This window comes from Gadus macrocephalus, chromosome 7 (genome assembly GCF_031168955.1).
Source record: "Gadus macrocephalus chromosome 7, ASM3116895v1".
NCBI lineage: Eukaryota > Metazoa > Chordata > Actinopteri > Gadiformes > Gadidae > Gadus > Gadus macrocephalus.
Window position 1 is genome coordinate 19,978,065 of NC_082388.1, and position 15,023 is coordinate 19,993,087.

The 15,023-nt window shown below is 41.4% G+C and overlaps 1 protein-coding gene across 2 annotated transcripts; it reads right to left on the reverse strand.

Moving 5' to 3' along the window:
- Nucleotides 1–928: 928 nt before the first annotated feature.
- On the reverse strand, nt 929–11,855 carry pcp4a (Purkinje cell protein 4a). Of its 2 annotated transcripts, XM_060057253.1 has the most exons (4): nt 11,702–11,855; nt 2,486–2,537; nt 1,918–1,944; nt 929–1,201 (listed from the first exon to the last, which is right to left on the reverse strand). In XM_060057253.1, exons 1-4 carry the CDS (start codon nt 11,708–11,710, stop codon nt 1,071–1,073), a joined length of 219 nt encoding a protein of 72 aa, XP_059913236.1. In that variant the 5' UTR covers nt 11,711–11,855; the 3' UTR covers nt 929–1,070. The 2 variants fall into 2 exon arrangements, with proteins under 2 accessions (XP_059913236.1, XP_059913237.1); XM_060057254.1 differs by lacking the exon at nt 1,918–1,944 and having other exon boundaries at nt 11,702–11,854.
- Nucleotides 11,856–15,023: the final 3,168 nt, after the last annotated feature.

Here is a 15,023-nt window from a genome sequence, read left to right on the forward strand (position 1 = left end):
ATCTAGCCAATCGCTGGATAGTGAAACATTACATATCACCGAAGACAGTGTTGACAGTGTTTCCTCACGTCGTGGTTGGTGGGGGTCTGATTTACAGATCGAGTCATGCCGTCCTGAATGCTACATTCATCCTAACCAAGAGATGCAGTTCGCCTCGCTTCCACTGGGGTCCACACAGGGCAGGATGCAGTTTGCTGTATGTCACTATATAGAATATATCTGAATCTATCTCGACTCGGGATTTTTCATTAGCAAACATTCAATGACTTTTTTGAATACATTTGCATTTTTCTATGCTTGAGAATGGCTGTCACTTATATTTCTCCAAATATCCTCCTTCTATAATGTCACACAGCTGTGCAATATCATCACAAAGGTAATAGGTAGAATGCCATTGAAATCGGATTACTTATTCAATTCTTGATGTGTTTTTTAAAATTATTTATTAGTTGTTTTGTTAACAGCCACACTGTAATCTGCAGACTGGGAGATTGTTATTGAATGTGAAATTCTGATTACAATTATAACATTCATGAACAATAAATCAAAAATGAAAAAGGCAACACAGTCATGAACGGCTGATGTCATTACAGAATATGCCGATGCATTGGTTCGCCCACAGTGAGATTTCCCGGGAGATTGCTTAGTTGGTGGTGAACTGGGGTCAAACACAGCTTGTACTCAACAGGATTGTTTTGAACCCACTCAGTGGGAAATGTCACCATCAATCCCCAATGCAATCCTGACATGAAGCTAACTGGAGAGCACGGTGTTTGGTATTACGTGTGTGGCTATATATTCATCCCGAGCGTGATGGACATCATCGGATTTTCTTGCTAATACTCAGGAATTTTTTTCTCATGGCTTAATAAACACTAAATTTGACATAAATAATATATATATTAGAATTTTAATTACTGCTACCCCCCCCCCCCCCCCCCCCCCCAGTTTATGACGGTGCAAGTTTGATTGACATGCAAGATGAGGACTACAGGTGGAGCTGCTGTAGAGCCACGCCCATCAGGTGGTACCGGGGGGCGGGGCCAGGTCACGGGCCGCAGACAGGCCCTTTACGACTTCACGTCCTGCTTCTTCTTCTGGAACTTCCTGAACTGCGACTGGATGGCCACGGCGGCCTTCTCTGTCTCTGGATCGCGCATATCGATGTCAAAGTCCTCCGCCGGCACATCCTTCTGCTCACCTGAGCGGGAGAGGTGAGAGGGGTCACTGAGTGAGGGAGGTCCACCGCCTCCTGCCCAGGCTCCAGGTACGCTTGGGTTTTAATACAGGGAGCCGAGACAGTGTTCTCAAGTCGAAACAAGGAAACGCTATGTCAGTGAATGTGTGCCAATTTATCTTTTAATGTAGTGCTGAGAACAGCACTCCTTATTTTTGCCTTCAAATATTCTTTTTTTTTGGATTGAAGCACTGTACGTCTGCCTGGGAGTAGAAATGGATTTTTAAAATATGTAAGTGGAGGGTTGAATTACGACAAAAAACCTTTGTTAATCCATGAAAGGAACTTCAGGAACATAAACAATTCACCCTTTAGTGTCGGTTGGGACCACTCCAAATAGTGCTGTTATGAGCAAGTTTGTACTTTGTGATCCACATTGTGCATCACAAAGTATGTGGCAAGCAATGTAGCATTTAAAATGATGTTCTTATCATGCAAAAAGCTGAACAAATGAATGTCCTTCAATGTGCATCATGTCATGCTGTTTCCCTGATGTGAAGCCGTGCGAGCTTTGTTAAACACAGTGAAGTGAACAGTTGGTGACATTGCAAAATTCATTATTTTTGATGCAGGAAGGCTGTGTCAAAGTACATGGATTCAAACAAAAGTATGTGCTTCTCCGTGTGCAGATGTGCTTTAGTTAAAGCAGGAAGCAGAAAGGCCCCAAACAAACCACTTACATTTAGCCTGAACCTTCTTCGGAGGACCTTGGGAAAAAGGTGAGTGATAAGGCGAGATGTAACTTTAATCAATACAAAATGCCACGCAGAAAACATCAACACAAAAGTCCTTCAATTTGGTTTAAAGTCTAATTATCCCCTGTGTGTGTGTGTGTGTGTGTGTGTGTGTGTGTGTGTGTGTGTGTGTGTGTGTGTGTGTGTGTGTGTGTGTGTGTGTGTGTGTGAGTGTGAGTGTGAGTGTGAGTGTGTGCGTGTCTGAGAGAGAGTGGTCCTCATCACAAACTTTAATCTGACTAAGTGCCCCATCTAAAGACGTTACACAAACACCCCTCTACACACAAGGCAATCAAACACAGTTCCATGGTCAATGACTTCCATTGACAGAAATGTGATAGTGAGAATTGTTATTTTTGCAAAGGATGCAAATTTGCACTCTAAAAAATATATAGTGCTGCTGGCCCACTATCAATCTATCAGCCATTTGCAGCGGAGGATGAGCGGGTTATGATTAGGATGTGGTCGTATTTCGGTTGAACCTGAATGTTAGAGTCAGTTAGGTATACCATACCTTGTCCAGATGCTGGCTTGCTGTTGCCAGACATTGGTGCAGATCCTTGTCTCTGCAAAGGGGGCAGAAGGTGGGTAGAATATTTTAAGAAATTGCATGGAAAATAAGCACGTATTTACCAGTTTTTCCAAAGAACAACTACGCTAGATCTAATTTATGGCTGATGTGTCGAGATGTCTATCACAACCCATTCACGTGACTTCCTCTGACATAAAAATTGGATATAAAGGCTTGAACCGTGTCTTTCTGAAAAGATAGCAAGAAAACTTGCTTTTGCTGCGCTTTCTTTGTAGTGACTCCAATTTCGTAGTCGTACGCCTTGGGTTTTCTCAGATCCCCTGAACGTCGCCTTCGATAAAGGCGTCTGACTGAATGCAAATGTACCGAATCAGCATCCCACTGAGACACAGCACATTTTATGTTCTTTTTTCTTTTTCTTTTTTTTACAAATGAGGAGCCCTAGTTAATTGATGCGCAGTCCTAATATACATAATGCAGTATATCTAAAGAGAAAGAATATAGAGGCCAGTACAGCCACGTTCTGTCTCTGATTTTGTGGTCTTGAAACAAAACCCTTAATATTTTCTCAAATGTGTTTGTTTTTGCACTGCACCACACTGCTGATCTGCTGTCAACGTTACCCGTCAAAGGAAGCCCTCCTAAATACTTGTGTGCTACCTCGATGCTTCGGAAAACAGTAAACTCTAGGTGGGTCTCGTTTACAAAATGAAATGATGTGTTATTCCCTTCAAACATTATATATTCACTGCAGAAATTGAACATTTGAAAAGCAATTACTATTTATGATACTGCACTGACACGCGACGGACATTTCACTTTAGGTATTCCTTCATCGATACGGTAGAAGGGAATTATAAAATAACGTTATTCATAGACATGCAATGCGTATTTATTGTATTTGCTTTGTTAACCAAGTTTATATCTTCTGCAGGGAATAGCCCTTCCGTCTTTATCTGTAGTCTAACATGAATTATTAAACACAGGCTGTTGTTGACATTCCCAAATGTCAGGGCAATGGGAAGAAAAAAATACATAAACCCTTACTTTATATTACTTTATTACTGTTATTTCCGCAGCAACATAGAGAGGTCCAATAAATAGGATTAAACAGAACTAGAAAAAAAAGCATGCGCAGTGGAGCCATCTGTTTCTCTGTTTGCATGGGGAAAGCAACAGGGGAAGCTGCAACTGGGGTTCACAAAACACCATGCTGGCTCTCATCTGCTTGCAGTGTCCCTGTAGCTGTCAGTTGACCAGGGGGGCGGGGGAGGGAACTGCTACACACACAAGACACCTCCACCAACTGTCAACACAGCAGTGAGAATCCCCTGTGAGTGCCATGATATCAGCCAGGTGCCCTTTTGCACAGAGAGAAAATAATGTCAACATGGGTGTGGTTAATGCAACAAAAGAAACTATAACAAACACCACTTCTAAAGCAGCACTTCTGCCTGCTCATTCTTTGGGTGCTTTCATTGAGGCTGACCTACACTGCAATGCTGGGTGCATATATTTCTTTGCCTTTATCTCAGTTCCCAGTGCCTCTAAATCTTTGAGTTCCCCTTTCTGCTCTCCCCCTCCTCTCTCATCCCTCTGTCTTCCAGCAGAATGGATGATACACCGTGCAGCTGGGTCACAGCCTTAAGACCCACAGGGAGAGATACACGCAAGCTAATCCAACTTCAAAGAGATAGGGACACTCCTTCATATTATCACACATTTGAGGTATAAAGATTTGGAAAGTTTAATTTACCCGTGCATACCAGTGCGGTTAATAATAATAATAAAAACATCCCATTTGCACGTTCAAGTGTGGGAGCCACGTTATGTGTACTGTTTCGCTACAACTGAATAATATATTGTTGAACTGACAATCCTACAATCTACATCATTGCAAGCAGATATGATGGCAGTATACAGGCAATTTCCTTGCCTTTTTCCCCCTCTTTCTCCCGTCGATCTGTCTGTCTGTCTGGAGGTCTTTCTGTCTGTGTCTCGCTGTCTTCCTCTCTATCTGTTGGCGTGCCTGTCTGGCTGTTGGGTGGAACATCTGTATGCATGTCTGTCTCTCTGTCGGTGGGCTTGTCTGGTTTGAATTCTGCCTGGATACGGCCTGAGGATCTTACATAACTATAATTAAATACATTGAGGCCGTCTATTTTACAAGCCCTAATTCCCCCTTTCAGCTGCGCTTTCATCTCTTTCACCAAGTAATTTGTACTAGCAATGAAGGAACAATCAGTGGAGGTATAGTAGCAGTGGTGGTGGTGGTGATGCGGTGGTGTTTTATGGAAAGCCATAAGTGAATTTCAAGTGTGAGATGTTAGTCACGACTCGCACAGCCTGCTTTGATGGGCTTATGGCTGCTAGGCGTTATTTCCAGCCACTTACATTCTTCGACAATACTGCAAACTATCATTCTCAAAGTATTTAACAGCCTCATATTTTTTCCCAACTCTTTGAGGTTATAACATTAGATTTGGATCTGCGGTATACCGGACAAAATAAACACTATATCAACTATATACAACATCTAGTGCATGAACCCAATGCAAAACCTACACACATATTGGATGTAATTAAGCCCAACAGTTTCATGGGGAATAGATTATAAATGTATTTATTTTCTGCAGAATTTGTTGACATTTATTCTTAAATGGAGATTCACCAATTATGATGTTTGCATCCATTATCTTTTCCTTCTGACATTGAGGTTAATTAGTTTAGACAAATGCAAAATAGGTTAATTACCAATTAAACACCAGGTGTGCCCATCCCGTGCTGGGCCTCATCACTCAGCTGTTAAAGGTGACATATTATACCACCAGGTGTGTGTATGATTAGCCGTTACAACTTACAAGCAAACAACGGCTCAGTTTTTTCTAAATCTGCCTCTTCTGACATCACAAGTGGGCGTGTCCACTTAGATGTGTGCTGATAGATCAGTCTACCAGCCTATCCAGTGGACTGTAGCAAACGTTGCTCATCTATCCGTCATACATATAGTTGGACACGCCCACTTGTGATTTCAGAAGAGGGAGATTTTCTAAACGGCTTGTAATGGTTAATCACTCTCACACCTGGTGGTGTAATATGTCACCTTTAAAGAACAAGAGAAGGTGCGGAAAGGCAGCCATGTTCCCTGACATCCAGACCTAAGGTATTGACAGTGGCGTTGGAAGATAATTCCTGATTTGCCTGAAGTGAATCAGTACGCGGTCCGACATCCTGTAGTGCGTTGTAGTTGTAGTACTGCCTCCGTCTGCCTGACCATCCGTCCGTCTTTCCCTGTTTGGCTCCTTGACAAGATTCAACCCTCACGATCTCTGGATCACTTTAGGAGTGTCACCAGGCTTTTAGGACCTTCCCGTATCTCACGACCAGTGGCTGTAATGTCGTCGATCATCAGAATTTGTTGTGTACGGAGCATCTTCCCAATATACTGGATTTATTTATTATACTATAGTGAGCGATATTCCATCTGGCAATGCTGCCAATTATTGTTGTAAAATAAATAACAAATGTGTGATTTTTTGTTTCCATCATATATTGGTTCAAACAATACTTATCAGACTTGCTCTTTATTCACACATCTAACGTTTTTCAGGTGTGAATTACATAAGTCTCTCAATCCAAATCCCGGCTATGTACTCACAAAGGTTAGAGGAGGTATATTATACATATTATTATCTTATTGTTATTATATTTTCTTGAATTTCAGTTGTTTCTGTAATTGGCTGCCATAACTCTACATACCAAATAGTTATTGAGCATCTGTTCTGAAAATGCATGTGGAAGCAAAGCAACACAACTACTACGAATGATCTTTACAAAACTAAATCAAACGGGTTCTTTTTTTTTTTTCTCTGGATCTAATTTGCAGATTGTTTCTGCGTCAGCATGTGGAGAATCAGCGGCCGTGGGCTGGGGGCCAGAAGCGCCAACTCAGCCTCGCCCATAAAGAATGAGGGAACTCATAGTCAGGGATACATTAAAGAAATGCTTCAATGCAGCGAAAGTATCGATCCTGCATGCTGGCAAGTATACCCCCGACTGAGCTGTGTGCAAATGGGCTGCATGCGTTTTCATTTTTGGCAAATGGACCATTCATCCTTTTTAGTTTCTAGCCTCATATTTGTGTTTTGTGTTGGATTGGGCGGGCCATATCTTAAACTTAGTAACACATTGCAAGTTTTATTAAGCTTTTTTATTTTACCTTTATTTGTATGTTGCCTCTAAGTCACTGATGCAATGCAACACAACAGCCCCTTACTTGTGTAGCAGCAGGATATCCGAAAGTTTAGTTGACCAAGTCTAACCAACTGTGCGTGCACAATATCTATCTATTTATCTATCTAACAAATATGCAATTGGGTTGAACGTTCCTATCCAAATGAATGCCAAACTCCGGCTCTGGTCGGCCCCCACCCCTGTACAACCAAGGCTATGACATGGCTGCCTCTAAAAGACACGGCTGCCTCCATTGGGCATGTCTGTCATGACTTATTTACGTCCACTAGTGATGGGTAGAAAAGTACTAAATCTCGTTTGTCAGGGATGACAGGGTTCAGACCAGAGGAGGTGCACCAAATAAGCTGCTATGAGGAGGAGGATGGCGTCGTAGCATCCAGTTTGTTTGTGCCAAATTCTGTGTTAATTGCATCGCCACATTTCCAAACAGGCAGCATAATGTTTGCTTAGTCCCAAATTCCCAATCCTGTAGATGTGTATAATCCTCCACCTCATGCAAATGATGTTGGTAATTATGCTGTATGATTATTATGCTCTACCACAGAGTAATGATGTTGGTCTGAAGGACATGACATTAAAACCCAAAACTTAGGTTTGATGAACAGCAAATATATTTGTTTACTCTTTTTATAAGCTGTCCTAGGTTGTTTAAATACAGAAATAGACAGTGTTGGTGACTACATGATTAATATGTAAAAACTATTAAAAAAAAACCTAATGTTTGTCTTACTGAGTTTGTCAAATACTCTTGTTTTCCAACGGAGGAGAAATGTAAAATAAATAAATAATCATCCCAGGGTGAGTCTATCAGCTGTGGTTATTTCGGCGGGGTGGGGATGGATCTATACTCTCTCACTTACTATTAAGAATTTACCAAGAGGAGAGATAAAGTAGGTCAGACAAGGCTCGTCCCAGCATGTGGCAAGCCCTTGGAGGCCGTCATACATCAGTACTACAGCAGAAACATCGAACACGCTATCTGCCATAACCAGCTAGATTGAAAGACAACATGCAACTAGAATGTTAAGCAATCAGCTTATTATCCCTGAACGGGTAACACATTGGTGTTTGTTCGTTCAAATCAATCAATAGGAGAAAGTTATTCCTTTTTTAAATTAAATCTAAGCAATATTAAACCGTAAATTTGACATTTATAGGGCCTCTGACCATTTCAAAACATCCTAAAAATGATATTAGACTCACTGTTATACATAGCATAATTTTACAAATGATAACAAATAAACTGTAAAAGTATATACATTTCTCCAAAGCCTCCTGGTAACAATTGTTGGGTATCTTCCCCTTTAATACACTCTAAGTTTCTTTAGTATTGTCATGTTAGACAGCAATACATGGATGTTGAGTGTTGGGATATCCTGCTGTTGCTGTTGAAGCAGCACTAATGATAAAGCAGCGTGGCGTTCTCACAGATCTTTAACCTTTTCTGAGAAGCCTGGCTGTCGCAGCAGCATATATATACAGTATACAGTATGCGCTATAATGGATGGGATGGATTTACTCTCTCTCTCTCGCACTAAAAGCACTGGTGCTGCGGTGCAAAGTATAATCAATCCAACACTGTCGCAATAATATTGTTTTGTACAGCCTACCCAACCAAAGTCTAAAGGCCTTTTTTTTTGGTTTTGTTCGTTTATTCGTCTCGTATGTCTTGCCTTTGTTTTCTGAGATTCTCAGGCCAAAGCTCCCTCTTTCAGCTGCGCTTTCATCTCTTTCAGCAAGTCATTCGTCCTAGCAATGAAGGAACGATGAGGAGAGGTGCTAGTATTGGTGGTGGTGATGATGGGGTGGTGTTTTAAACATGAAAAGCCTGAAGTGAATTTCAAGTATGAGATGTTATTTGTCTTAAAACATTCAGTCCTCTCAATTAAATACAAAATCTGTCTCGATGATTCATCTACTTTTATTATATTAAGAACAGGCATAGTAAAAAGAGGCTTTTTGCAAAAGAAATATATTTGTCAGTTGAAGTGTATGCTAATCACACCGTTGTTTGATGACCATCCCGTAAATTAGGTTTGAGTGCATTAAAAAATGAAGTCCAATATAGACTGTGTATTTGAGTAAAGTGGGGTTTCTTTCTATTACTTCGAGCCATGTCTATAAGTACCCTTCAAACAAGTCAGTGTGGAAAACATCATAATAAATCATGTAAGCTTTATGGTATCATAATGTAAATGTTATGTCAGGTTTTTCCTCCTAATTTTCAGTAAAAAGGATGCTTTTATTTTGTTGTTGAGTTCAGATCCTCTCATTTAGACTTTAGATATTCTACACATTCATGTTTGCCTTCTCCAATCACAGACTGCCGGAGTTGGGATTTAGCCAGGTTACACAGAGTTTAGATGGATTACAGATTATTTCTGTGTAATCTCTGCTCTATGTGAAGGCGATTAGGGTCAGTGACCATAGCTCACAACAACAACTTAAACATAAAAAATGGTAGATTATATTTGTAAGGATGTTGCAATGTAAAAACACTCATTTAAAACACATTTGAGCTTTTTGAAAGAAACTATTCATTTGGTCGTCAAAGTTAATTCTTTATGAGATGTATCGACCGACAAAATGATTCATAATCCCAAAGCTCTATCTGCTATACCACTTGCGTCAAATCCATCCATTGTGGGTACAAACACAGTCCTCACTACAGATGGCCTCGGTGGAGACCAGCTATGTCTGCAGCATTGGGCACTTTGGGCCAGAATCGAGGCAAGGAGAGGATTTAGCCAGGGGCATGTAGTACAGGGATAGGGTTGAGTGGAGGAAGATGGGAGGTGAGAGGAAAAGCGAGGGAACGGGGATGGAGGTGAAGAGTTGTTTTGCATTGATTCTCATTTAATTATTCATCGCTGGTCCCATCCTCCCCTCTCAGCGCTGCTTCTTTATGGGCATATAAATCCATCACTGGCACCAGGAGTGCTGCTGGATCTCCGGAGGCAGGGGGCTTTCCTTGGCGGAATGTCTTATTTATAACGCGGCTGGGAGGAGCGCTTCAGCGCGTATTAAGCAAGCCTGTGCTGCAGATTTACGGCCACTGCAGGCACAACTTTAGTCTTTACCAGATGACAGAACGCCGAGCTAAAGCGGGCCGAATACTTAACGTTTTCTAGTCGATGAACAGCGTTGACGTGTGTTTCGCTTTAACACATTTTTGGGATGCGCCCCTGGCGTGGCTCAGCCAGTGCAGCTGTGGAAAAGTGTAGTGATGGGACTACCAAAGCTTCTCCATCTGGCAATGCATGCTGTTTGCCTCTCTAACTCTCCATCTATCTTCCCCTGCCTGTCTCTCTCTCTCCCTGTCTGTCTCACTCTTTCTCTCTGTCTCCCTTTCTCTATCTTTCTCTCTTCCTATCTCTCTCCCTCTCTCTCCTTCTCTATCTCTCTCTCTCTCTCTCTCTCTCTCTCTCCCTTTCTCTCTCTCTCTCTCTCTCTCTCTCTCTCTCTCTCTCTCTCTCTCTCTCTCTCTCTCTCTCTCTCTCTCTCTCTCTCTCTCTCTCTCTCTCTCACTCTTTCTCTCTGTCTCCCTTTCTCTATCTTTCTCTCTTCCTATCTCTCTCCCTCTCTATCTGTCTCTCTCTCTCTCCCTATCTCTCTCTCTCTCTCTCTCTCTCTCTCTCTCTCTCTCTCTCTCTCCCTCTGTCTACCTCTCTGTCTCTGTCTCCCTCTGTCTACCTCTCTGTCACTCAATATCTCCCTCTATCCTTTTGTCACTCCCCCTACCTCCCCCATTCTTTCACTCACTCTCTTCCTCTATCTCCCTTTATCTTACACTCTTATTCTTAATCATCCTACTTCAATATAACTCTCTATCTATCTACTTATCTACATATATCTACACCTATATCTATATCTATATCATATCAAAGTATTTATCATAGTATTTATGGGCCAAAGGGTTTGTCATTGTAATTCAGAGCATTGTTATTGAGTTTATAGTGATTAATTGTACCCTACTTCAACCACCACCACCAACCACTAAAAAATTATCAAATAATTAAATATAGCCCAAACCTGTCCCTATGTTCCTGTCTTAAGAAGCCCTGCTTGTGCTTGGGGTCTTATCTCGGGTCTCCAAATGCTCTTATCGTTTCCATTACGAAGACGATAGGATCTTAAGGTTTGAGGCTCACCCGTTTTTCAAGCCCACTGTGAAAATGTTCCATTCTCTAGGTCAGCGGCTACCCTTAAATAATTCAGTAACTATAGGATTTGCTCTATCACGAGTGCAGGCTTGATCACAGATGGGAGGATGGCTCTAGTACGGCCACTGGGAGGATGGGAGACGCTCTCAACAACAGGATGCGAGTTAAAATACGGATTATTCTCTGATTTGTTGGGTTGAAGTTTTTTGAAGCTGGGAATTATTTTGATATCATAATATATACTTCATGCTAGTTGCATAATCATTATATATAACATGATAACAAGCTTTAAAATACATAATAGGCAAACGTGCATAATAAATAGCTACTATTCAGAGTTGCAACTTATTGCAAAAATAATTTAACAACTAATAATACAACATTTACTGTCATTCACTTCTTGCTTCAGAGTTGTTGCATGGAATGAGCAATGTGCAGGACAATTACTGTCGTTAAACCTTAACACTTTTCTATCAAGTTTCATTTGTCGCATAGACTATAAGTCTGTTACCGTTTATAGTTTGGTAGGGAAAGAAACCCTTTTATATCTGCAATAACGTTTTAGTTGAATCATCATCTTCACGTCAATTAAACGTGTAAGCTACCACTAAATTACCGCGTACATAGGCTACTGTAAGACGCCTCCGTGTCGTTTATTTTACGCACTTAATTTTAAAGGAATGGATAACACTCTCGAGTTGAGACTTATCACGTCTATATGCGCATCTCATATGACATACAAAAAAAGGTTTGTATTCAAACAACACGAAATAGCACCTACCTCACTCATGGTTAGGGATCGGTAATTTTGTGGAGCGCGTACGGCGTTTCCAGTATCTTTACGCGTGAGGCAGTCGAGTGAAAGTAGTCCTGGGGGCTCGTGGCTGGTGTACTGTGCTGGAGGTTTTATAGGCGGGTTGAGCAAAGGCAAAGCATCTTGTCAGCATTTGCAATAAACCAATGGGGGCTGTTTACCCAAATGTGATTCGAACCTCTATTTTATCTTTTATCTATCTTAGATGGGTCTTAGAGGCAATATCATCTATACTACAATATAACGCATATCAGCTATTATCAAAATGTATTTAGGAGCATGGTCTTATAGTGTGGTAGTTTTGTTTCTAATTCCAGAAATAGGTGTACCAGGTTTCTTCATTTGAATGACGTGTTCGATGGGGATGTCAGAATACTATGAATTGCACAAACAATCATTTTTGGTAATATGAATGAAAAACAGGCTCACAGTCTCAAAATAACTGTGTGTGTGTGTGTGTGTGTGTGTGTGTGTGTGTGTGTGTGTGTGTGTGTGTGTGTGTGTGTGTGTGTGTGTGTGTGTGTGTGTGTGTGTGTGTGTGTGTGTGTGTGTGTGTGTGCGTGTGTGTGTGCGTGTGTGTGTGCGTGTGTGCGTGTGTGTGCGTGCATGCATTCGTGCGTGCGTGTGTGCGTGTGTGTGTGTGTGTGTGTGTGTGTGTGTGTGTGTGTGTGTGTGTGTGTGTGTGTGTGTGTGTGTGTGTGAACATTCATCACCGACCACCTCAACGTATTCTCTATCAATCACGGTTTAATCAGAGGACCCCACCTCGCTACGAGGCCCGATGCCACTCAGGGAGTCCACTCCAAGGGCCAGAACCCTTATCTTTCATTGATCACCACTGGCTTCCAGCATGGATTCTATTGGACGGTGTACTGCCACAGAATACATTAAGTCCAGGGCCCTTTGAATACCAGCATGAGTATCCATCTGTAATCACTGCTGAGGAAACAAGCTGCATGCAATGCGCATCATTTATTAATAACGTCCTCTAAATGGTTGAAACGGTATAGGGCCTCTGTCTTTTTTAGGTTTTAAGTTGTTCAATCTCTATCTCAGTGATATATACATAAAAGTGTTTCATTTGTTTATTTTCCAAACTTGATCCACATCACTCATACACCCTTCAGTAGTTTTTGTGTCCTCATTGCCATTTTGCTCACACATTTTAATTGGAGATGCATTTGCATAAAGAGCTCTTAATGACTCATTAGTCCGTTTAAACTCGCAGAAGGGATGATGTCCACGCGATGTGAGATGAATAAATGTCATCGTTTGCGCTGTGCGATGGCTCGTGATTTACGAGCGCTGCCTGGGCACTGCCATGTTGAATCTGTATTCTAACTGCTCCTCAGGCGCCTGAGCAGAATCACAAGCAAGACATTACTCATTGGTTGGTGGTACCCAGCTTTAAAACTCCACACCTGCCGATGGTATAAATACTTAATGTGTTTTTACCTTCTGTGACTTTTTGAGCGACCCAAGGCTTGTTTGTTCAAGATTTATTCCGATTTATTCCTAAATATATCTTTAAAGCTTTGTGGAAATAGTGGTGAAATCCATCTCCCCGATTGCAATATTGAAATCACTTAAGTTTTGGCAGGACATCAACCTAACCCGATGAGTGATATTTAACTTTTATCCAATCATAACTGTTAACAGTTCTCTCCTGTACAAATCAATATGACGATGCTGCTCTGTTCTTCTGCATCTGTACTGCAGAAGCCGAATGCACTATGGGGACACATTACGGACTTTAACCTAAAACTCAACAGCTATGGCTCTTGCAGTTCTCGCCCCCTCTTTAAATTGAGACATAAATTACTGGATGAGTCAAGGCTGGGCTCATCCAACATGGGACCTTGATATAAAAAGCAGGATGCGTGGTCTGGGAAGATTGTACTAGAGATGAGTCCAAACGAGTACCTGACTCTTTTCACCACATGCACTCATCCAATGGCCTCCTAATCATTGACTAAAGGTGCTGAAAACCCAACAGGATACGATTTGCTTTGTTGTTCCCAGATGTTGGTATAGGGGATTGTTCATTTCATATTTGTTTTTTCCTGCACACATTCTCTTTTCCCCTACATTGGCCGTGAATTTGTTGCTCACACTGCAGTATGTGAAGTGGAACATGGACAAAATACATTCATTCTAAAAATAAATTATATTTATAATGTATGGGATAATGTTATTTTAAGAGCTTGATAAACACAGATGGCCCATTAAAATTGCATTCATCAAAATATCCCACTACAGACATTTTAATGAGAAGATATGAAAGGCTTTTATTCTAATTTTTTTCTGATGAATTATTACCAATTCACAGGATTGATTGTAAATGTAAACCAAAAATTTCGTTTTCTGCTGATTGATAATGGCAATAAACATTTTACAGCCCATTCCTTTGATTTGTTAAATGGTCATAATCTTAGTCACACATTTGCATTTGCAAATGTGTAGCACAGTGTTGTGTAGCACAGTTTTTCTGTGCACCATCTCAAGATGTGTGCTGTCAATCTATTTAAAGCAGCGCATTTCGGTTTGCTATTTTTGAAAATGACCTGACAGAAAAACAGTCCACTCCCCATTATGAAAAGGGCTGTCAGCGGGCACAGAACAGTGCTTCTCAGCGACGATGCATCCTGGGATCTTAATGTTGTGTACACACCTACAGCCCATAAGAGAGGTGCATAGACTCCGTGGGGCTCTCATAGGCATTGGGATTCTGCTACCCCCCCCCCCCCCCCCCCCGAAAAGCGCCTTGCCAACTACCAGCCAGACGAACCATCCCCAATCCCTTCAGCACCCAAGTCAATTTGATGATTAAAGGCTGCTTTGATGGGATTAATTTGGTGGGCATCCATTATGTCACGGTGAAAGTGCTTACACGGTCAACCTGAGAGGCAGGATAAGGTGAGAGGGGGCCGCATTACAATTGCATTATATTATGACTTATCAATAGCCATCCCCGGCAGCGCCGTTTATTATTTTTATTGCTTTCTTTCATTAACTCTTTCAGCCGTTCCCTGCTTAAGTTAATTACCTATATCTCACAGGGCCAGGGAGGAGGGCATTACAGCCCTTGTTTTAAATCCACTCCTTGTTCCCTTGCATGTTTTTCAGAGCTATCTAAAAGGAGATGGATGAAGTACGTCCTGAGAGCTGAAAGCGAAACAGAAACCTTGAGCAGGGATTTGCATGTGGCCCAAATGAGAATTAATTTCTAGTTAGTTTGCCTATACTAAAATGTGCACTTTCTGAAAGCTGACTGTGGTGCAAAAAGAGG

Coding starts and splice junctions, on each gene's coding strand:
- pcp4a (XM_060057253.1), bottom strand. Junction 1,945..2,485: donor CAAGCCAGCATCTGGACAAG/GTATGGTATACC, acceptor CTTTTTCCCAAG/GTCCTCCGAAGAAGGTTCAG. Junction 1,202..1,917: donor GAAGAAGGTTCAGGCTAAAT/GTAAGTGGTTTG, acceptor TCTCCCGCTCAG/GTGAGCAGAAGGATGTGCCG.